This window comes from Anser cygnoides, chromosome 19, assembly GCF_040182565.1.
Source record: "Anser cygnoides isolate HZ-2024a breed goose chromosome 19, Taihu_goose_T2T_genome, whole genome shotgun sequence".
Taxonomy (NCBI): domain Eukaryota; kingdom Metazoa; phylum Chordata; class Aves; order Anseriformes; family Anatidae; genus Anser; species Anser cygnoides.
In genome coordinates, this window is record NC_089891.1 from 10,404,738 (window position 1) to 10,426,996 (window position 22,259).

At 45.9% G+C, this 22,259-nt stretch overlaps 1 protein-coding gene across 1 annotated transcript in view; it reads right to left on the bottom strand.

Annotated features, from left to right (window-relative positions):
- Positions 1–898: 898 nt before the first annotated feature.
- The window catches only part of ABCA5 (ATP binding cassette subfamily A member 5), a 32,696-nt gene continuing 11,335 nt past the window's right edge, over positions 899–22,259 (bottom strand). The window contains exons 12-40 of the mRNA XM_048064419.2: positions 20,965–21,023; positions 20,328–20,438; positions 19,929–20,104; positions 19,496–19,615; positions 18,580–18,718; positions 18,327–18,417; positions 18,006–18,145; positions 16,409–16,528; positions 15,191–15,392; positions 14,771–14,940; positions 13,796–13,929; positions 12,570–12,707; positions 12,299–12,412; positions 11,777–11,947; positions 10,718–10,831; positions 10,331–10,468; positions 9,882–9,956; positions 9,264–9,355; positions 8,453–8,579; positions 8,198–8,315; positions 7,991–8,082; positions 7,665–7,840; positions 7,108–7,183; positions 6,929–7,023; positions 6,108–6,227; positions 5,776–5,925; positions 4,782–4,861; positions 4,466–4,521; positions 899–3,780 (exon numbers count right to left, since the gene is read on the bottom strand). Of these exons, the coding sequence (XP_047920376.2) occupies positions 3,673–3,780; positions 4,466–4,521; positions 4,782–4,861; positions 5,776–5,925; positions 6,108–6,227; positions 6,929–7,023; positions 7,108–7,183; positions 7,665–7,840; positions 7,991–8,082; positions 8,198–8,315; positions 8,453–8,579; positions 9,264–9,355; positions 9,882–9,956; positions 10,331–10,468; positions 10,718–10,831; positions 11,777–11,947; positions 12,299–12,412; positions 12,570–12,707; positions 13,796–13,929; positions 14,771–14,940; positions 15,191–15,392; positions 16,409–16,528; positions 18,006–18,145; positions 18,327–18,417; positions 18,580–18,718; positions 19,496–19,615; positions 19,929–20,104; positions 20,328–20,438; positions 20,965–21,023 (3,502 nt within the window). The 3' untranslated portion in view covers positions 899–3,672. The remainder of the gene's footprint in view (positions 3,781–4,465; positions 4,522–4,781; positions 4,862–5,775; positions 5,926–6,107; positions 6,228–6,928; positions 7,024–7,107; positions 7,184–7,664; positions 7,841–7,990; positions 8,083–8,197; positions 8,316–8,452; positions 8,580–9,263; positions 9,356–9,881; positions 9,957–10,330; positions 10,469–10,717; positions 10,832–11,776; positions 11,948–12,298; positions 12,413–12,569; positions 12,708–13,795; positions 13,930–14,770; positions 14,941–15,190; positions 15,393–16,408; positions 16,529–18,005; positions 18,146–18,326; positions 18,418–18,579; positions 18,719–19,495; positions 19,616–19,928; positions 20,105–20,327; positions 20,439–20,964; positions 21,024–22,259) is intronic.

Genomic DNA, 22,259 nt, shown 5'->3' on the forward strand with positions numbered 1-22,259 from the left:
GGCGCTGAGAAGAGGATGCTTGAAGCAACTCGTTTAGGGGAAAAAAAAAAAAAAAAAAGGAGAACTGAAAGCTCCAAGAAACTCTCACTAAGGAGAAAAATCAACATACTGAATTAGGGACTTTCTGAAGATCTTTTAAGGAAACATTACAGGGAAATTAATTCATTTTTCAGCTTTAAAAAGAAGCTTAAAAAACAAAAAAAAGAAAAAAGTCATGCTGCCCTTAGGACACCATTAAATACAAACTAGTATGAAAACCTGGGAACTTTGACTAAACTGAGATTATATTTCTTCGGGGTTGTTTTCCTCCCTGCCACAAGCACAACCCCCTTTCATTTCATTATGTCCTTAACTGACCCACAGGACTGGAGGTGGATGACCTTCCCCTTCTTCTCCTCCTCCTCCTCCTCCTCCTCCTCCCAACCCATCACCCTCAGCCTTTTGCTGCTCCTCGCCTGCAGCGAGCACCCATCCAGCCACCCAGTGAGCCTGTCTTGGGCACGGATCCAGCCGGAAAAATGAATTACTTTTCTTGGTGGGGTGCATTTTCAAGTGGATGAAGATGATTCACCGCCGCAGATGCGCAGCTCCGCGTGCCAGCAGCGCGCAGCTGCTGCGGGGTCACTTTTAGCAACAGCCCGGACCGGGGCTGAATCGATCTGGCTGTGAAACACGACATCCTCACGCTGTTGAATCCCAAGTGTTGCAACACCACAATTCCCTGAATTCAATTAAAAATATGATCTTAAGGCCTGCATTAAAATAACCCTGAAGGCTCCAGCCGTGCTGAATGCCGCGTACTCACCTGCACGGCGCGCTGCGCTCCGGGAAGGAGCCAGGGTTTTGAGACAGTGCCCCTACTTCTAGGGCAGCAAAACACACGCATAATAGACGAGCATTTAACAATCCAATCCATCTTTATTTTGGTAGTACTTTCTGCTGGAAAATGGAAAACCTCAACTTTACAAATACAGCAGAATGGTGAAATAGGAAAAAAAAAAAAAAGTATTAAATAAACTGCAAATGATTCAAAGTGCCTGACTGTGACATCAGGAGTGTTACAAACGTGTTTAGACCCACAACCTGCTGTTTCCTGCTACCAGAACACTGGATGTCAGCTACGTTAGGGTTCACTCACTGCACAGGTGTTTTTAAATACAGGTTTTCTTGGTAACATGAACAAAATCAGACACATTAAATTCACTCGTATAAAAATACATCGTTATTAATAAGACCACAAAGTAAAGGCATCTTCAAAGTTCTGGATACACTGGCTAATTATTCATCACAACATCCCTCCAAAGCAGCTAAGGATCATTATACCTGGGAAAGGCAGCACGAAGAAAACTGGTTTGCCCCAATGCCCGCAGCAAGCCCAAACCCCACGCTGCATCCTCTTCCAGGCGCTGTACCTCCTACAGCACGAACTGGGGCTCTGGTAGTATGGCCAGGATTTGGTACGTCGCTGACAACAGCTGAACAAAAGGACTTAATCTGCAGGAATAAAACCCTAGACTTCTTGGGGTATTCTAGTTTAATTTTGCATATTTTTTCCCTGTTCTGGCAGTTACAGACATCATCCGACACTTTGGAAGACTTTTTCTATAGCATACTATAATTCCGGAGATGTCTTGGGGTGGCACCTTATGCCACATTGAAACCCAAAGCCACAACACCAAAAAGATCCCACCCACGTACACAGTTAACTCAACGTGCCAGATCCTCTGTAGGGGTAGCTGCACGACTACAGCGCCACATCACCTGGGTTACACCGGGCTGAGGAACAGGAGAACCAAGCTGAGGAACGCCAGGTGCCAACAAAGTTTTCGTAGGGCCTGTTTGAAATGTTAAGACAATAAGCTATGTGAAATAGGATGACGTTACCCAGACAGAAATATCATTGTACAGAATTACCTTACGGCCTATTAAGTGAAAGGGACTAAAATTACAAAAAGGCAGCAATGGGGCTGCATGTGCAGAAGGGATGAACTCAGGTCACGGTCCTGGTGCTACCACAGCTCTTGGGCTCACAGCTTCACCGCAAAGCACAATCTGTACCCTCAGCTGCAGCCTGAGGGTACGGAGGAGGAAGCGAGAGTTGTACATCTCCCCGTGCTGGAGTGAGAAACGTTTCCATGATGACAAAGGAAAACAGGTTCGGGCTCTCAACGTGATGAAAAAACAGTATTACACAGACTATGTACAAACGGTTGGGCCACAGAAGTCGTCATTAACCCTCGGTTTCTGAATTTCCTCAAGAAAAGCAAAGGTATTTTCTAACTTTAACGTGAAGACGCACAATTGATATGACTTATGAAGCCAATGTTTTGATAAAAATGCATCACTAAATTTGCTCATTGCAGAACACAATGAACAGTTAACAATCTTTAATTTCACATATAAAACTAAAAAAGTGATGATAGCTTTGTGTAGAAAATAATATATTTTAAACATACATCTGTTGGATCTTGGGATAAAGAACTATGTATTCTTCTCTTCGTAGTGCTTCTATGCAAAGTAAAGGCACTATTCCTACGTGTGAGGTTGTGAATGTGATCTTATTCTTTTGGGTTTATGAAGGCGAATGAAAAACTGCCACGCTGGGACGAAGCACACTATGCTGAGCACACTATGGCATTACTTACTGCGATCACTACAAGGAAGGATTAGGAAATCGTGTTGCGTGTGCTTATGGATTCACCGCCAAGAATGGAAACAGCTAAAAGGGACTGTCTCCAGCCCAGCCGGCAGGATACATGCCGTCGCACCCCACAACAGAACTGGACTGTTTCTGACACAGACTAGAAACACATTTCTGCAAATCCCATAACTACACAGCTATGTCTTTGTACTTTCACCGAGCTGGGGGGAGGGGGAGGGAAGCATCCACTTCTGTGTACCTTGTTTAACCCTACAGTGCATGCATTACACACAGCAGTGCCACCACGCCTGGCAGCACGAGCTAGCCACACCTGCCAGCCTGCAGCAGAAAGGACCACGAGTGCTGGCAAGTGCTGGGTTGTAGCTGTAAGTGAGCAGTTCCAGGCTGGCTGGACACCAAGCTAAGCCCGCGGGGTACTTCAGGACCCTGCCTGCAGTGAATACGGTTACACCGGAGCGATTTTTCCCCCCTCTCCAAAGCAGGTGCATCAACTAAGCGTGAGCAGGGATGGATTAGCCACAGGAACAGGACCTTGTGGGGACACGCACGGAGCCTCGCTGGGCAGACAGCGATGCCTGCAGGGGAAGGATGCTCCAGGGGGGCTGGCGTTGCCCAGATGCCCGGCTTGCAGCAAGGGCAGCCCAACCTCGGCACTGGCAGAGCACGGCGAGCAGCGGTACCGCTGGGGCAGGCACCAACTCCAGGAGATGCCCAAGTGTCCTGGCAGCGTCTGCTCACTCCATGCGAACCAGGAACCAAGCAGCAGAGGAGGAATGTCACAACTGGCAAAATAACGGTGGGGATCCTCACTGCTTCCACCACTACTGCAGCGGCATCGCTCAGGCCAGGATGCTCAGCGTTCCCAAATGCCGTTCTCCTTCCCCGCCCCAGTGCTGATGCTTTCCACGCTCACCCCTGGCAGCTCGGACCCCCCGGCACGACATGGTGCAGGGGATCATCACTTGCACAAAGCACCAGCAGCTTGGCGAGCCGTCGGGATGGCGAGGGGCTCAGAAAATGACCCTGTCCTCCTGCGTCCTCTCCCACCACAGTGTGCTGTTCAGGGTGCCGAAGCTGCTGTCCTCCTCCTCCTGTTCCCTAGCAAGCTCCACAAAGACCTTGAAGGGACATAAAGGAGATGAATGTGCCAGGTTCCCTGGAGGAACTCGCTCAGTCACAACATAATTTATGGTAAAAGCCTTACAAATACAGAACATATTGCTGCAGATCCGAGTCGGAAGTTTTTAGTGTTTTGGATTTTTTCCTCTTTGCTCCTACCCTCCCACCTCAAAACAATGGGAAGGAAGCTGAACCAAATACGAGCTGAAAGCATTTGTCATCAGCAGTAACTAATCCAGATTAAGCAATAATAACCTTCAGTTTTATCCCCTTTTCATAAAAAAATAGCAATGCCTATCTTTCTAAGAAATCACAGTGATAGTTCCACTAATGCCACAATTATTTTTTTCTTTGTTCTAGCCAGCACAGCTGGCCTGACTTATTTTAAAATGAAAGGGGAAAAACGGGAATAAGGGGAACTGAAAGTCCCAATTCACGTTCTGGGGAAGTGCAGTCCCACTTTCCCAACACCAGAGAAGTCACCAGCGGAGCGGCCTCGGGCCCTCGGAGCTGGGCACCGAGCTCCAGCTGTGGGCACAGGGATGCCCGCAGGGATGCGCGGCTCAGGGGCAGCAGACACGAAGCGAATCTGCCCCAGACTGCTGTAGAAACACCATCCTGAAAACTTTAATGCCTCAGCCTGGCACGATTTACTTCCATGGAATGACATTTGCTTCAACATACCTGTTCCAGTGTTGCCTGAGAAAAGCTGTACTCCTCGATGTTAAACGTGTGTTTTACTGTTAAAAGAATTCAAGAGAAAGCATATTTAAGAATACTTCACTATCTGAGACAACTGGATTTAAAGCATTTAAGCTGGTACGTGTGCTTACTGTTGACTTCACAAGAAACAGGGTTGGCAACAGCAATAGAAGAAAGGAAATTAAGTGGATTTTAAACACAAATGCAAAAGTGCCTCTGCACGTGGAATGAAGGGAAATGCATCAGCTGTGGAGACAGAAAGATTTCCGAACATGATGGGTGGCAAGTGCTTAGTTACCTTCTTCCAGCTTGGAAAAACAATGTGAAAGTGACTGTACGTCTTCTCTAGGAATTTTATACGCCAAGATAGAAGCAAAACTGAAACAATCAAAGCAAAAAAAAATTAGCTTCAGGTAAAAAGCAAAAATACAAATATCCAAGTGAACAAAATTAAATCATTTACTAAAGACTACTCCAGGCATTTTGATGAGTTGTCCACACACAAGAAAAGAGGGATGATCCAGCTCCAGGAGAGCAGAGGGGTTATAACCAGTCTGGGAGCACCCTGGTCGGAATGCTTCAGCTGAAAGTCACCTGGGACTGCTCGGTGCTTTTTATGCCCTTCAGCTGAGAGTCAAGCATTTATATTCTACCTACAAAGTGACACACAAAAGCTCCTGCCAGGGCTTAAACGATGAAGTTTTGCCCTTCACACTAGCTCTGACAGAGGTCACGCTGCACCCAGCACTCCAGAAGAGGGACCTGCTTTACCCTGCACACGGGCTTGTGAAAAACAAACTCTCCTCCAAATCTCCCCCATGGGAGGGATGTGCCTTATGCAATGCCTGCAGTGCTCTTTCCGACATCCTCACCAGCAGTCACCAGGAATTCAAAGCTGCTGGGGGAAAGCCAACCAACCCACCCTCAAACCCAAGGTCCCCACAGTTCAACCAAGTGTTTCCAGCTAAGGGCAGGGATTCAGTGCCTCAGAATTTACCCCGTTTCCAGGATGACAGAGAAGGAAGCCAGCACGCAACAGTTATGCAGAAATCTGTTTTTGTTTCTGCTGTGCCACTTTTGCACACATGATTCAGATGCTTGGCCCTGGTCGGTGGCACGAGCACTTCGGGTTTGCTGACTTGCAAAACTTTTTTTTTTTTTTTTAAGCTGTATGGGAATTTTTTTTTGTCAATGTTAGCATTATGGCATTCCTTACTCATTACCAATGAGCTGCTGAGAAATCAGAGACTTGTATTAATCTCAATGTTTTCTGTTTATTTGTTAAACATTACCTTTCCTGACGATTTGCGTTTGGGAAGATGTGCAGGATCTGCCTCTGCAGATACTCCAGCTGCTGTACATCAGGTGTTTCTTTTAATTTCATTTCCAAGAAGTATCCTCTGCCAAATTTACTCTTCAGGTGTTGAACAGTGCCTATACACCTGCCAATTGCAGAGAGAGAAAGGGCGGTACGCGCTTTACTCCACACTCAAAAAGCAGACTAACATCTAACAGCCCCTTTCCATACACTTAATTTTGCTCCAGGTTGAGACAATTGTTGCCTACATTTTTAGAGCAACGCTCCGTGGCCAGCAGGTGCCCCACCGCCCCCCGCCAGCAGTACCTGAGCTGCCCGGCCACCAGGATGGCCACGCGGTCGCACACAGCATCCGCCTCCTCCATGTAGTGCGTGGTCAGGATAGCCGCTCGCTCCTTGTTTTTAAAGGCTGCTCGAATTGCCCGCCTGCAAAACAGGAAAAAATGAATCCCCAGCCAGAACACTACTGAAGCAACAGCAAAAAAAAAAAAAACAACTGGGCATAAAATGTTAGGAAGATACCGGGAGGGGAATCAATAAATAACGCTTCTGTGAAAGAAAACCAAATTCAGTCTTCATTTCCTTTTGCTAACTGAGGTTTTACAACTGTGTAGGTTAAAGACAGCTGAATGTCGGTATTTTGCGGAGAGCTGCACAGGCAGACTGTCCCGACACCAAGTGACCATGCGTTGCACGTTACGTTTCTTCTCTCCCGTTAGGTGTGCAGTGACTCCCAGCAGCCCGGGGCTCGTTTGTGGACTAACAGCAGAGCAAGGTGCCCCACCGAGCTCCCTTGGGTTTGGCACGGAACAGTAACCTTGGGTTAGTGGGAAAAGAGCACCGCGATGCTCAAACCCCTTTTATTTTATGGATCAATACTCTCCCCACAGCAACAATTGAACTTTTTTTTTTTTTTTTTAAAAAGATGACTCAAATCTCATACTCCTTGCATTCCTTTACTTTGAAGATTTCTTTCTCCCAGCTTCCACGTTCTTCACCCTGTCCAGGAGAGGACGCAGTGGGCGTGCATCCTGCCCCCAGCTGGTAGCTCCAGCAGCGATGGGGCTGCTCCCCAGACAGGACCAATTCCCGAGCAGAGAGGAGCCCCCTGCCAGCACGGCACTCACCACATGTGCTGCTTGGCTTTGGGGTCCATGCCGGTGGAGGGCTCGTCCAGCAGCGTCACCCGCGGGCTGCCCAGCATGCTCAGGGCGAAGCAGAGCTGAAAGGAGGGCAAAGGAGCTGGGTAACGACACGATGCCTCCCGCAAGCAGCCGCCACGGCAGCTTTAGGAGCTCGTCCATACCTTGCGTTTCAGCCCGACTCCCAGCTTCTTTGTTGTCTTCTGCAGGTGGTCTTTTAAATCCAGGGCACTTGAGATGCTGTGGAAAGAGAACTGCAGGTGAAAAGCCCAGGTAATGCAGAGTGCGATGGTTCAGCTTTCCTCTCATCATACCAGAAGCAACCAGTCCCATTTAAAGAACTCAATTACAAATATTTGTACAGAAAAAGCAAAGCAATTGGCAGCATCAGAGCTGGGCACTGCTGTCCGTCACAGGCCCCGTGTCCCCCAGTGGAGCCTGCGATGACAACCCAGACATGGCTCCAAGCCCTGGCCTCCCCATCCTCGCAACCCCTGCCAAGGTTGTCACTGGCATTTCGCAGTTTTTAAAAAATAATAAAATACAAAAAACAATTGAATTTTGTGCGGTTGAATCTTTATCTCCTAAGCTACAAACTAAAACTTGACGAATTTGCTAAAATGATCTGATCATAAACTTGAATGAAAAAAATACCGTTAGAAAAAAGTGAGAAAAAAAAAAGCAGTTAAAACCTCAAATGTTTCTATAATAAACTACTTACCGTTTTACAACTTCCTTAACATCAGTCTGACTCATTCCTTTGATAGCACCATAAATTTCAAAATGTTCCTGCAGTGTAATATCTGGCCACAGTGGATTAGTTTGAGGACAGTACCCCACAAATTTAACCGAGTCATCGTCGCTGTTCACTCCCGAAGAACAATCTCCCATCAGAACCTGCAGGAGAAGTGTAACAGCTTCAGTCGATAATATTGTCAGTTTTAGAACTGGTTTTGTTAAAGAGCTAGCAAAAGACAGGAAGGGCAGCAGTAATGACAAATGTTAAACATGGATTCACTTTCTATTTGGTTTGTAGGAAGGATATACCTGCCCGCTGGTCGGCTCAACCTCTCCAACAAGCATGTTAATTAACGTGCTCTTCCCAGCTCCGTTGGGTCCTAATAATCCCAGTATTTCTCCTAAGGGCAGGACAACACACAAAACACTGCCTGTGAGGTCAGACAAATTAATTCACAAAACCAAGAGTCATTTTTGTAACCGAAGCAGCTCAACAGCAAACGATCCAACTCGAACCTTTCCTCACGCAGAGAGAGACGTGTTTCGTTGCCACTTTCTTTATTCTCCTCCCCAGACGGAACTCCTTCCTCTCGTCGTACTCCTTGTGCAGGCTGCTGACCACGATCGCTGGCATCTACGAAAGGAGAGAGGTAGGAGCAGCGATGCTCTGGCACGCTCTGCACGGGAACCATGTCCCCAGGACCCGTGGTGGGAGCAGCCCCCAGCAGCTCCAGCAGCCCCTGAATTCGGGGTTTGGGACTGCAGCGTTACCTCCTCAGCGTTGGGGTTGCTCAGCGCTTCCTTCACCCGCAGCCTCTCCGCCTTCACATCTTCATCCTCGTTCTCGTCGCGCGGGGCATCCGGCAGCTTCCACGTTTTGACTTTTGTGAAGCATTTTCTAAGGGGAAGAAAACAGCACGAGGCCTGCGCTCGGCATTCCGGTGGAGCAAAGCTTCCTGAGAAATCAATCCAGATTTGCTCTCCGATACAGAAAGCTTTTGTGCTTGCCAAACCTCGGAGTAATGTGTTTATGCTGCGCATCCGAGAAGCCCCAAAAGAGTTGAAGGAGCTGTCAATGCTTGCAATTATGCCATTTTAACGCTGAGCTCTTTGTTAGAGCATACATCTCCGATCATACGGTGGGAAGGGAAGTTCACAGCTGCATAGCAAGCAGCAGCTCTGCTTCGCTGGGGGCCAGTCGCTGCTGCCCCTGCGGTGCTGCTCGCCCTCCCGCTGGTGGGCACTCACAGCTGTGCTCTCAGTCATGCATTATCAGAAGAGACATCGAAATCCCCATATTAACCTTAGTTTTATATAGATTGTCCTCAAAATTTTTTATTCTGAACAAAGATAACTTAAAAGTAAGCTAAAGCTGTATTTCTGCACTTATTGAATTTCAGGTAACTGAAATTAAGAGAACAAATTCTTTAGACACTTGGGAGGAGATATAACACAGCTATATTTCTGCAGTATCCCCCATAACTGTATGCTACATATTCCAGTTCAACCACCTGCATGATTTTTAAGAACTGCTTCCTTGGACTTACTCCTTTTAAAAATTCTGCTTAACAGAGAAACACACCTGAAAAATGGATCCTCTCGAATTGTCCTCCCCCCATTCTTCACCTCAAAACATCGCAGCAGGAAGAGCCACACGACACACTGCAAATAGGGCTAAAAACAAACAGAAATTGTTTGTCAGAGCACTGCTAGCCCTCCGGGGATGGAGATCCTACAGGTGACCCTATAGGCAGCCCCACCGGTGTGACGAGAAGCACCAGTTCTTCACCACCACAGAAATGCTGATGGCTCTGAGAAGATGAAATATATCCTTAAGTCCCTGCTTTAGCCACAAAGTGCTGGCAGTGAAGAGAAAAGTCTGCTTTGATTTAATGGCAATTGCTTGGCTTCTAGGAGAGAGACAGACTGTCCCCTGCTCTGGAGTTCGTCCTCCATCGGTATGGACTCCCATAATAATCAGGATTAATAACAGCACTGTTAATTACACTAGTGAAGCAGGAGATATTGAGTTGGTAGGCACAACAAGTTTTACTGATACTGTTCTGCTGCAACAGCCTGCAAAGCAGCAGACCCCACAGATGCTGAGCATGAGATCAATTTTTTACTAATGCAGATGCCCAAAAAGAAGGGGTGTCCCAGCAGGAGTTAGCAGTTTTCTATGGCAAATAATGATGCTTACAGCTATAACTGCCACCAGGAGCCTGTCCCATGGGTCGTGGTATTCTCCATTCTTCTGTTTGTCTGTCCATGAGACCTAACAATGCAAAAAAAAAAACCAACCTGTTTAAGGAAATAATTACCTACCAGAGACTGCATATTCTGCATTGCACTTTATCCTGTGAGCTCTGTGCAGATCCCGATCAATGTGCCAAACTAGCCCAGCCCCACAGGCCGAGCAACACGTGGTTTTCCTTTCGATATTTAATGGCAGACTTGTTTCTTTCCTCGTGTTACACCTGCAACACTCTGCTTGCAGGAAAAAGGTGACTTTTCGCCAGCAGCTGCCCTTCTTCATGCATTAACTGGCTACTGACGGCACTACCCAGGTCCCAGTCACATCTTTAAAGGTGCCCACCCAATTCCAGCCATTTGCAAGCACTCTGGAGAGCATCTCCTTTGTGCCCTTACCTTTATAAAACAGATCAGACAGCCAATAAGGGAATAGATGGGAATGAAGATAGAGAAGACATAATGCAGGGTGGTGGTCACTGTGTAAAAATCCAGAAAAAAGGCCACTTCGGTGACAACCGTACACAGCAAAGCTGCCTATACAAAAGAAAGGAAAAAAAACCACATTTTCATTCAATTCTGACTCTAAAAGTGTAAGTTACTTAATTTGAGGCACATTTCTAAAGCTTCTGGCATTTAGTATATGTCAGTAATAAAGAAACATTGGTAAATGTTTGATTTCCTGTGCATTAAGGACACAGTGAAATGACCAGGCTGGAAAGGCCAGCGTGGCTTTGGAGAGAACCAGTCCTCCCAGTTAACCAAAGCTGAGGGAAAGTTACTCACCACTGAGAATATAAATGACCAAAATTCTTTTGTATTTTGGACTTTTTTAAATGTGAAGGAGACCACGTAAGTGAACAGCACAACTGACGGGACGTAGCCAATCAGGCAAAAAAGCTGCAAAGACAAGAAAGGATTCTCAGGAAGCGTACAGCATGAACCCAGGCTTGAAATTTTTTTTTTTTTGTATGTGTATCAGCTGTGATTATCCTAGGGTGGTACATGACTCTGGATAGAGTATATGTCATTAAATACAAAAATAAATGCACAGATAGGAACCCCCTTAAATGAAGCTCCATGATTACTGTATTTCCTCTTGCTTTTATTTAAAAGAAAAAAAAAAAAACAAAAAAAATACAGGCTCCCATAAATATCTACCTGAATATTTTATCAAATATATTAGGAATTCCACCATCAACCTTAGCATTTTTGCAACAATTAGAACAAGGGATGGATGCGCCACTAACAGATCAGCCCTGCAGCACAATGGTCACACCCCAAACCTGATTAGCACACAGCTACCAATTCTGGGAAAGAAACTGGGAAAATCCGATTCTTCTCAATTACAGCCGAGATCTCAGAAAAGCCAGCTCCGACTATAAAAGATACGACGACTTGTAGCCTCCTCAATTTATTCATATGCTGCAATTCATTGCGGAGCTGGTCTGTGTTCAAAGTCACCGCAACCTTGTCATTAGCAGAGTGCCGATGCAAGCGGCGCAATTATCAAATGGCAGCAACAGCGCAGAGCAAATTGAGCAAAGAATGACAGTGCATTTCCTTGGAAGGTTCTGGTAATTTAAAGCTCTTTTTATTCTGGTTCTCAGTTAAATCCTAAATACACATATATATATATATTTTTTTTTTCCAGGGGAAGAAGCAGTTTTGCCTTTGGTGCATTCAGGCTGGTGACTTTGCACAGGGAACCCTGATCAGGCATTTTCTGTATATATTGTTTTGGAGAACTCTGCTGAACCATCTAAGAAAAACAAATGCTTGTGGAAAATAACAGAACCAAACCCTCACACCCCTGTGTGCCCTCAGGTCCCCACCACCACTCACCACAGCCATGAACTTGCCGACGTAGAAATAGATGCCGTAGTGGAAGGCAAAGAGGCTGCCTATCATCAGGACGAGGATGGAGAAGAACAGCGGGAGGTCAACAACAGCCTGGCCCACCCAGTAAGCAGACGGATAAAGCCCCGCTATCTTCAGCTGTGTGTATGCTTTGATCTGCAATGGGAAAAGAAAATGCCCACGATGGTCATCTGCAGTGGTACACGGGTGGGCTCCCATTTCTTGCTACAACTCACCACTTTTACACAGACACTATCAGAGCATGTTGCCCACTTGTTGCTGATCCTACCTGCCAAAGTACGTAACATTTCCACGAAAAGCAAAAGGGCTTTTCTGAAACCTGCTCTACCCAATGCCACCAACGCCGGAGTCACACCTGCTTTGCTCTGGCTGCCCTGTGCCTTGCAAGGCAAAGGATACTACTTAAAACACCTCTGAAGATCTTTCCAAAAAATCCCAAGGTTTTCAAGATCTCCTGTGTCTACGAATCCACACCCAGAAGTTTACCTTATGGTTTTCTGCATTCTCCATGGCAAAATAGGGTGGCATGCCCGTGACAATGATTCCCAGTAGCACAGCTTCGAAATAGATCTCTAGTTTGAAAACAGTGTCTGGAAGATCCTGAAATACACATCAGATTTCTTCAATACCAGAACATATGCGGGAAAAAAATGCATTTATGATTGGAACATAACTGCAAGTGCAAAAGCATGAGTTCTTGAGCCCACCCTAGCACCAGCTCTGCTGTCTGCCATGAGCTCTCCCCAGCCCTGCTCACCTGGATGAAGGGGTTGCTCCAGACCTGAATGCTCTCGCTTACGTTCAGAGTGCGCAGCAGTAGGTTGCTGACAATATTCATCAAAACTGGCACGGAATGCACCATGGTACTGTTGAATATGATTGTGAAAACATAGTTCTGGAAAGAAAAGTATTTGTTACATTAATTAGTCTGCCTGAAGGGTAACGCCCTGAAAGGGCTCTCCTGTGGGCTTAATTAAACCTGAACAATGGTAAAAAAATCTCTGCACGACAGAGGATGCTTTGCAGGAAGCTCTGTGCTGCTCAGAGTGGTTAGAACACAAAACCTAATTCAATAATACAGTCATGCTCATAGAGAACAAATTATTTGGAATAAATCCTCAAAATGTTTATGCAACTGTTACACTGTGACAAGTGATGCTCCTGCCAATTACAGCCTGAAAAACAATACACAAGGAACTGCACTCATAAGTTCTTGCTAATGCATTTTAAAAACAGAAAAATTTACGTTAGCTAAGGACTGCACTGTCACGCCACTATTAGCGGTTGCAACAAATAAAAAAGGGAACAAGAGATAGAGCTGGCATACTGCAAAGCATTTCCTTTGTTGGAAATTAAATACAACCCCGATATTCAAATCATCCTGACACTCCTTCAGTGACCATTGTGAAATGAATACTTCCAGTCCAAGATACTCATTTTTCTTTACACATGAGAGCACCATGGAATTATACTTCTGTCAAATTGTGTAATTCAGCCAGTGCAAGTAAGAACTAAGTTCATATGCCAGGTCTCTTGTGAAGTAAAATATTTCTCTTGGCTTTTTGTGTGTTTGTGAGGAAAGAAGAGGAATGGAAGTTTTATTAACCTACCATAATTATCATTATGAAAGAATGAATTTATTTTGAGCATATTTCCATTCTGTTAATACAAGTCCTCTTTGCAGGCCTCTTGCATAAGCAATATTATATGACATTATTTGATTATATAATTCAATACTTTAGATATTTAAAAATTTGATCTCCTTATTGATAACAACCCAGAGCCTCAATACACAGAGTGGTCCCCAAACGTTCACACAAACAGCAGAGATGAAATTTCAACCCTATCACCTCAAGTGAACGATCAGCATCAACCTCATCAGGCTCACCCTGAGCGTGCCTTTCAGGACACAGCAACAAAACCAGCCCCTGGCCAGCTGCTCTGGGATATGACCGAACAGGTCTGTCTGTCTGTCTGTCTCACCTGTCTGGATTCAAGGTCGAACACATTTAAACCTGCACTGTGAGGGGCAGCTGAAACGTAGTCGCTGTCATTGAACATCTCCACCAGTACGTTCATGCTCCCAAGAGAGTGGACAATGTCATCAATATCTGAGTCTGGTGAGAGAGAGAAAAAAAGACATCACCAGCTTGCAGTATTTTACATAAAATTATTGATGCGTTTTCAAGTCAGCAGTGGTGCAGTTTTCTCCCTGATGTGACCCTACGATAGCGACCACCCTTTCATTACACGTGCCCGCTAAAGAGAGTCCTCTGCTGTTCTGAGCACCGCAGATGTTTTTGTCTCTGCTTCCCCCGCCACAGCCTCCCCAGAGCTCAGGAAACACTCAGTTATTTTATACCATTAAGTCGCACAGGCCAAATGCAACAGTTGGAAGCAGAGGTGCCAAGGAGCATCATCAGGTTACCCAGCGTTTCAGCTGCACAGGGAATTAGCTAACAGACAAAAATCGGAGGCACTTTGATGCAGTATCTGGAGGACTGAAGGCGTATTATGTACAAATTCCCGAGAGCTCAAAAAGATGTTTATTCCTACTGCCCAGATTGCTGCTGCTAGCCACTCTTAAAACATCTCCAGTTGAAACAGAAAGGACCTTTACAAAGCGCTTTGTAGCAGGATTTTAACGTTGATGTATCCAAGTGTCTCTGTGCCCAGCTCCGTCACACGGATCGTCTTTGTGTAGGGAGCACAGCACCACCACACACGGGAGGAGAAGGGAGATCTCTGAAGTGAACCCTACGACATGGGAGGATTATCACTCTCTACCGTGTCTGGCCACTTAGAACTGCTTGATTTGGATTCACTTCAAGGAAAGTCGTTCCGAACCCAAAAAGTTGCACCCGCCACCTTCCCCCCCTCATCCTGCACCTTCCCCTCCCTGCCCCAGCGGATGCAGCAGCCAGCAGCCAGCCCTGCAGAGCTCCTTCCCTCTCCTACCTGTGGAGTTCTGCAGCAGCAGCCGACTCCTGTACTTGTGATATTCCTCCCCGGGCTTCAGCAAGTACAAATCCGGGGAGAGTCTGACAGGAGCTATTGAATTTTTGATGTAGTGGTGCGTGAGGAACAACAAAATCTGAACTACAAGGAAAATCAGAAAAAGCAACAACCTGAAAGAAAGAAAAGGTTCGGTTTTATTAAAATTCAGCAAACGCAGGCCCAGTTTATGTGCACGTCAGTTAAAACAACATCTCCCCCACCTCAAAAATGCAGCTATTCAACAGCAATGAATAGCCTCACACTTGGTTATGTTTAAATGTAACTACAAACAATAAATAAATCTCATCCTGCCACTTCTCCGGTGTCATTCAAACAGGTTTTGAGATTTTGGTATACATACCAGAAAGCCTCAACACTTACATCACTCTGACACATTTATTTTCTCGCCTGAGACTAAGGAAGTGAACTTTCGCTATGGTGGAAACCTGCTTCTTCCACAGGGCTGCGTGGCTCATCGGGGGCGACCTGGTCTCCGAGAGCATCAGGAGGCTCTGCTCCATGTCGTCGAGTGACTTTGTGTCCGCCTCCTCCTGCACTTGCTGGGAATTAAACACGCTGTAATCTGGAACAGAAGAGAGCAAAAGGGTATGGACTGGACTGCTCTGACAGAACTATGTGGTTTCAGATCGTAGGCCTGGAGGAAGCTCGGCTGCAGTCCATTCTTGGCCCCTGCTATTGAGAAACCACCTCGTCCCACCCCGGCTCTCAATTTAGCCCCAAGTTCAATGATACTAATGTACCCCAAAGCACACAGATCAGACACTGAAGGCAGATGGTACAAATTTCTTCCCTGGGGAGAACAAAACTGACAGCCTACAAGCACTCAGACGGTGCAGCCTTGCTCCAGCTCCACTACATCAGCCCAGGCACATACCTGCGTTACTCAGCATCAGCACACTCAGCTGTTAAACCCCCTTACACCCACTCAAAAACTTTGCAGCACGGATAGTTTACTACTCTGCATTGCAAAAAAGCTCTATAAAGATAAAGGCAGCTTCAACCCTTCACAGCTGACATCAGAAGATCTGATCAGCTCTGGAGTAACAGCCGGCGGTCCCAGCTTTCCAGCTGGCTGAAATTTAAAGGAAGGGAAGAAAGACAAGCTCAGCTTCAGCCTTAGGTGCAGGCTACCAATATTACTGCTCACCTAGAAGGCTGGAAATAAATTTTATGTCATGAATTTCTTGAAAGTAAGCTCCATGAGGTAAATGGAGCACATTATAGTAAGACAGACATAAGAAGTGCAGCTGTGAAGCGAAGAAGTGAGATGTAAGTACACTGTATGAAAATTAAATTGCTGCAGAGACAGCCAGAAAAAACCTTTTCTCTTGATCCTCCCAGAATTTCTCCCCACCCAGCTCACAGCTTGTGTGTGTTTTTCCTGATAAATATTTCAAAAACCTAGGATAACGTGAGGCCTGGGGAGCCCTGTGCTGCCAGACACAGCGCTCTGTGAGGCGTTTTTAATTCTTACCTCCACAGCAAGCCTCCTAGCAGCGACGTGGCACAGCCACATCTACACGACCTCATACTAAACCAAACATGAGGGAGAACGGGAAACACCATGGGCTGCCCCACCTGCTTGATCGATTTCTGCCTCAACTTCCAGCTTCAGGTAGACGTCCTCCAGAGTCGTCATGGAAACGCCGTAAGTAATAACGCCCAAATGGGAATGGGTGTCGAGATCAGAAAACAAGCCTGCAGACAGAAGTGAAGCACACTGGTTGCTCTGGGACAGGATCACAGCGTCCTCCTGAGAGACCTTCAAGCAAGCCAGATGCACTCCGCTTCCCTTCGGCCTTCAGACCGTAGTGTGTAAATGTGGCTACATAAATGTGGCTACCTCATCTTGAAGAACACAGGTTATGGCACAAGAACCAAGGTGGGGACAGGCTCATTTTAGCACAGCACTTTTCATCCTGTGTGGTTAGGCAGGGAAAACGTGGTGTGTGGTGCAAGAAATCAGCGTCCTCTTGAGCTCAGCACTGCCTCCTGGCTGGCTCCAAGAGCCCCTCTCCTGGGCACAGCACTGCAGGACAGCGCATCCCACCTAGATCTGTGCCCAGGTACAAAGAGATTTTACCAAAAAAAAAAAAGAATAATTGCACATTCCAAAAAAAAAAAAAAGTCACCCAGATCTGTAAAGTCTGCTTAATTACGCAGGGGATCGTGGATGATATGTGCAGCTTGGTGACCAAAATTAGGTACAGAGAGAGAGCGCTTATTAGTGCCTCAGGGTAAAAACCACTACCAGGCTCTTGCCAGGCCTATGAAGTGAAGCACTTGACAAAACGAGTAACTTCAGAGCCAATGCCACACTGAAGGGAAACACAAACTCATAAAATGGGAAGAGCTGCTGGACACCCAACAACACTCGCCAGGTCTCCCCAGTTGCTCCTGCTTCCGTTGCAGAGGCACATCCTAACCTCAGCTTCTTCTTAAAACAGTTTGGGGGAATTGAATCAATCTTGCATAAAGATGCTTCTTTTTCAGAAGTATGCACAGTGACTGCTAAAGGTAAAGCTAATAAATTATTAACTGGTTAAGTGTAACGGGAAAAGGGCATTTATGAAATATGAGCCGCAATCACATCCATATTGATTCCCCCTTAGCCTTTCCAATAGTGAAAAGGACACACTGTTTCTTCCATTTTCTGCTGGGAAACAAACAAGGAGCGCTGTGTACAATTAAAATCAGATAATTGCTGCCATCTAGTGAAACTAACACATTTGTTCCACACTCTCTTTCTCTCAACAGTGAATTTCAATGCAGGGCCACAATGCTCTTTGTGGCTCACAACAAGGGGGATTATTGTAGGACTTTTCAGTTTCCTGCTGGAGGCCAGCCCTGGTCACTGAAATGTTCTGCAGTAAGAAGATGCTTGTGCCAGACAACGGGACTCTTGGACAACAGGGTCTTTTCACGTTTCTGCTACAGGCATCTCCTCAGCATCTGCACCACAGCCCCTTGAGGAACACAACAAGGTCCTCACTCGCCTGAGAAACTGGTGAGAGCTAAAGCAAAGACCTCGCTGACTGATCTTGAGCCAAACCACAGCCCAACAAGGAGCATGTATAAATGCACAAAGGCAGAAACGACCATTTGACAAGTACTGCAGGCTACAGCCATGCTTGATGGATTTCCCTTGGATGGCCATCCCACCCTGCACCAATACCTGCAAACTTGTCCATGTCCTTGAGTGGCAGGGTGTACACGAGCTGCTGGTCGGTCTCTTGGAGCAGGCTGGCTGTGGGTACGTGCTGTCTGATCAGCGAGGTTGTAGCTTCTGTGTTGCAATAGGCATCGATGTGCATGCTATGAAAAGAAACACACAAGAAACTGGTTTTAAAAAGGCAGCTTTTGTCCTGATGCCCGGATCAGAAATATTAGCCTGCAGAGCACCATGCATGATAAAAGGGTCCTTCTTGGGGTGGGGGTGCTGTCTTACTGATTTGCACAGAAAACAAAGACGGATGAAGTCACACAAAAAGAATACCTCAAGCGGTAGCCAATTCCCCATTTGGTTTTCAGAAAGAGAGAAGATCCAAGGCATTTTAACATCCCTTGAGAAATCACAGCTTTACGATCTAGAAACAGGAATCAAGAAGGCCCTTTGAGTGAGAGGACTGCCAAGGGGCCCCAGAACCCAGGTAAGTCCTTCACGTAGTGGTGCCTCCCTGGCTGCAGGAGCACCACCGAGGCTCGGTAACACAACCGTCGCTCGCGGACAGGGCCGCAGCAGGTCTCACCAGCAAGGATATCTGCCTCGTCCATGAAGTGAGTGCTGAAAACCGTCACGCGATTCGCTTTTCTGTTTTTCAGGAGGTTCCAGACGATGTGCCGTGAACACGGATCCATGCCTGCAGTTGGCTCATCCAGCAGCAAAACCTTTGTGCAAAAGGAGAAGCGTTTGCAAAGCCATATCTGTGTGCAAGGTTCAGCCTCAGAAATCCTATCTAAATGACAGACACAGGTTTTTGGTTTGAAGCCTGCTAGTTATTTGCTCAAAATACACAGGAGACATCATATCTTCCCTTTGTTTTGAATAAACATATCTCCTGTTGTGACAAATGGAAAAATCACTCAGTAAGTTAATGCCATAATCTGTTTTATTCTATTTCAAGTGCAATTACATTTAGCTATGCATTGACTGTCTATTAAGGAACGCTTAAAATATATGCTTTTAAAATCCCAGTGAACTGTCAGATGTATCCTTTTTTAATACCTATCTAAAAGCAGCCCCAGTTCCTACAGGGCAGAAATAACAGATCTGTAACACAAGAGAGCTCTGTGGCTCTGCTCCCAAGCCAAGGGCTCACGCTGCTTGCAGGAGAGTCTTGCTCAGATTTGCTGTTAGGGGCTAAATATTACCTGCCAGGAACAATATAAAGCTTCTCTGCTCTTTATTTCATAAAGAGATCAAATCCACAGCTACTACTAAGCTAATACTAAGGCATTAACACCTTCAGGCATGGAGGCTGGACTACTGAACCAAAATTACTTGGATTGTTTAAAACTAAAAATAAGGGGGGAAAAAAGTAACAGTTGCTCACAGTATCAACTTATGCATCTTACACGCTAAATGCATTAGTTGGTTTTGAGAAGAAACATCATCACTTAGGTGTGTTAGTAACACACAGCTGGGAGCACTTCAGTCACCCTCACCTTCGGGTTCCCAAGGACAGCAACTCCAACCGACAGCCGCCTCTTCTGCCCCCCACTTAACTTCTTAGCTTGATTGTCTTTGATAGGCTGCATATCCAGATCCAACAACACCTTCTGCACCTTTAAATGTAAGAAACAGATTTATTATTTTAAAACAAGGCTATTTTAAAGCTAGATTGCAATTTTTAGCATTCAAATTCATGCTAAGATTTTATATATTTTGTATGCATTTTAGTTTCCTACAAAAAAACGAACAGTTTAATCTTGTGAAAATATGTCTGTCTGTACTCTGCCTCCATCTGCTGTACTGTAAAGTAATATTCCCCTCCAAACCTGCCTTCAGGAAGCATCTGGGCAATGTAGGGTTATAGTCCTGTATAGGTTAAAAACGAAAACATAAGACTGCATGTATAAGGCTGTCCAAGCGACTTACCTCTTGTATCAAGTCATTCTGAGGTATTCCCTTAATCGCAGCAAACAGGGAGAGATTCTCCTCCACGGTTAGTATGTCGAAGTGGATATCGGACTGGGGGCACACGCCTGCTATTCGCCGCACTTCAAGCATTTCATCAATTTCAGAGACTCGGTGCCCATAGACAGAGACAAACCCTGAAAAAAGCCCAAAACAATCAACTTACTTTTTTTTTCTTTCTTTTTTTTACAGGCAGCCAGAAAGCAGGCTGGCCTGGGTAGTTACAGAGGGGCATGAATTTCAAGTAGACTCTTTCAGACATTATCCAGAGAAAAAAGTTGGTGCATCTTGAGATAATCAGAAGGGATAATGGTTTTCAAAAGCAGGGTGGCCAAAGCTCCCGGCAGCAGGAAGCCTCACCGTCTGTTGGCGGACACAGCCCACAGAGGATGTTCATCAGCGTCGTCTTCCCGGTCCCGCTGTGCCCGAGCAGAGCCGTGATCTGGCCTTCGTAGATGTCGAAGGACAAGTCTAGCCAATGAGGTGGACAGGAGAGAGAGGAGAGGTTGGTGATGAGCTCGTGGCACCCCAAGTGAGTTTGTGCCAGAGAGATGAACTCAAAAACTGACATATGGGGTAAGCCTTGCGCTCTGCTGGGAGGAACGCCCGGCCTCTGTGCTGTGCTGCGGCCTACCAGCGGGGTGGCCGCGGCCATGAGCGGCACGGGGCTTCATGCCACGGGGCAAGGAGAGGGCTGGGGAGATGGGGCAGGCAGGTCGTGCCGCCTGACGACAGGGGAGGAGGAGAAGTGACGGAGACAGTGTCACCAGGCTTTCTTTAGTGAGGGAAGGGCTCCTCTACCGGGGCACCGGTTTATAGATCACTGCCAAAACGGTGAGAAAAGGCGCACACAAGCACGTCTGGCATTCACGCTCCAAGTCCCCCCCCAGTAAAAGAAACCAAAAAGCCCAAACTGAAACACAAAAAGATCACTCAACAATCCAGCTATTGCTCCTCTGCAATCTGATAAGCAGCTTAAAAGCTAAAATGTTCTTACTTCTGAGAGCCTCCACAGTTTCCCCTTTTTTCCTGAATGTTTTCTGAACACAGCTGATTCTGAAAGAAGACATGTCATTTTATAAGCTATTTTAGGATCTTTATATGTCGTTTTGAATGTACAACACGCTGCAACAGTCACAGCAAGACGACTGTGCTAAAGTGGCACAAAACACATCTAAGAGCCATAGAGGCAATGCAAGAGACAGGACATCCTGTCACAGAACTTAATCATCTCCACCCTGGTATCAGAAAACTTTTCCTTGTTGCCTTCTTAGGCATTTCCTATAATGACAGACTGAATTATTTCACATCAGTGTTTCTTTCACACAGTAGAATAGAAGCTTCTCAAGTTAGAGAAGGGCACGGCTACTCCCCAGTAAATTCACAATCTGACAGAAGATTCAATAGACACAATGTGGAAAAGAGGTAATAATATAATGAGACTCTGAAGACATGATTACTGGCAGTTCTCCACCAAAATTAAGCAAAAGAAAACAGGTATTTTCTCTCTGAGAGGTAAAAGCCTTCCTTCCAGCCCTACTGCATTTCAAAACAAAAAACCAACATCACCAAAACCAAACACCAGTTTACCTGAAGGCACAACGTAAAGGATGGGTTTTGGAAGCCTGACCACCTTGCAAATGAGGTCGGGGATGAAATTACAAGTATGAAGAATGGGATGTGCAACAGGGTACAAAAGACAACAAAACCTGTATGTGCAAAGACAATGGGAGAATGATGGGGAGCTGGTGGAGAGACACTATGGAAAGAGTCCAGGAAAGATGAATAAGGCAAAAAATGACCACAGCATCCTCATGTGAACATTTCCATTAAAACTTCAACCTATGGCAGACACCCAAAGAGACATGGAGAGCACGGACAGCACAACACTCATTCTAGTCACTAAGCTCAAAAACTCATTTGAGATTAGTGGAGCCATAAGAGGAGTGAAAACAGAGTTTCTCAGCTCACGTGAGGCTATGCATTTGGACAGTGATGAAAACAAAAACTAAAGGAAAGATTCTCAAAATAATATCTGAGAAACACTAAAAACACAAGACAGTCCAGGTGCAAGACAACAGGCAACGCAAAATGAAGAGTGAATGATGAGACTAAGCACATCTATTTCGCAGTTTTGTTTTACCCTCTTGCCTATGACTGCTTGGTAAAACCACCATGAAGTTCCCCTCTTGTCTACGGAGAACATTAACAGCCTTCGCAGAAACCTAGAATTCAGCTCTCTCCCCCCAAATGTGCGTTACCAGAAAATAAACTCTCCCAGCAGAGTAGGCG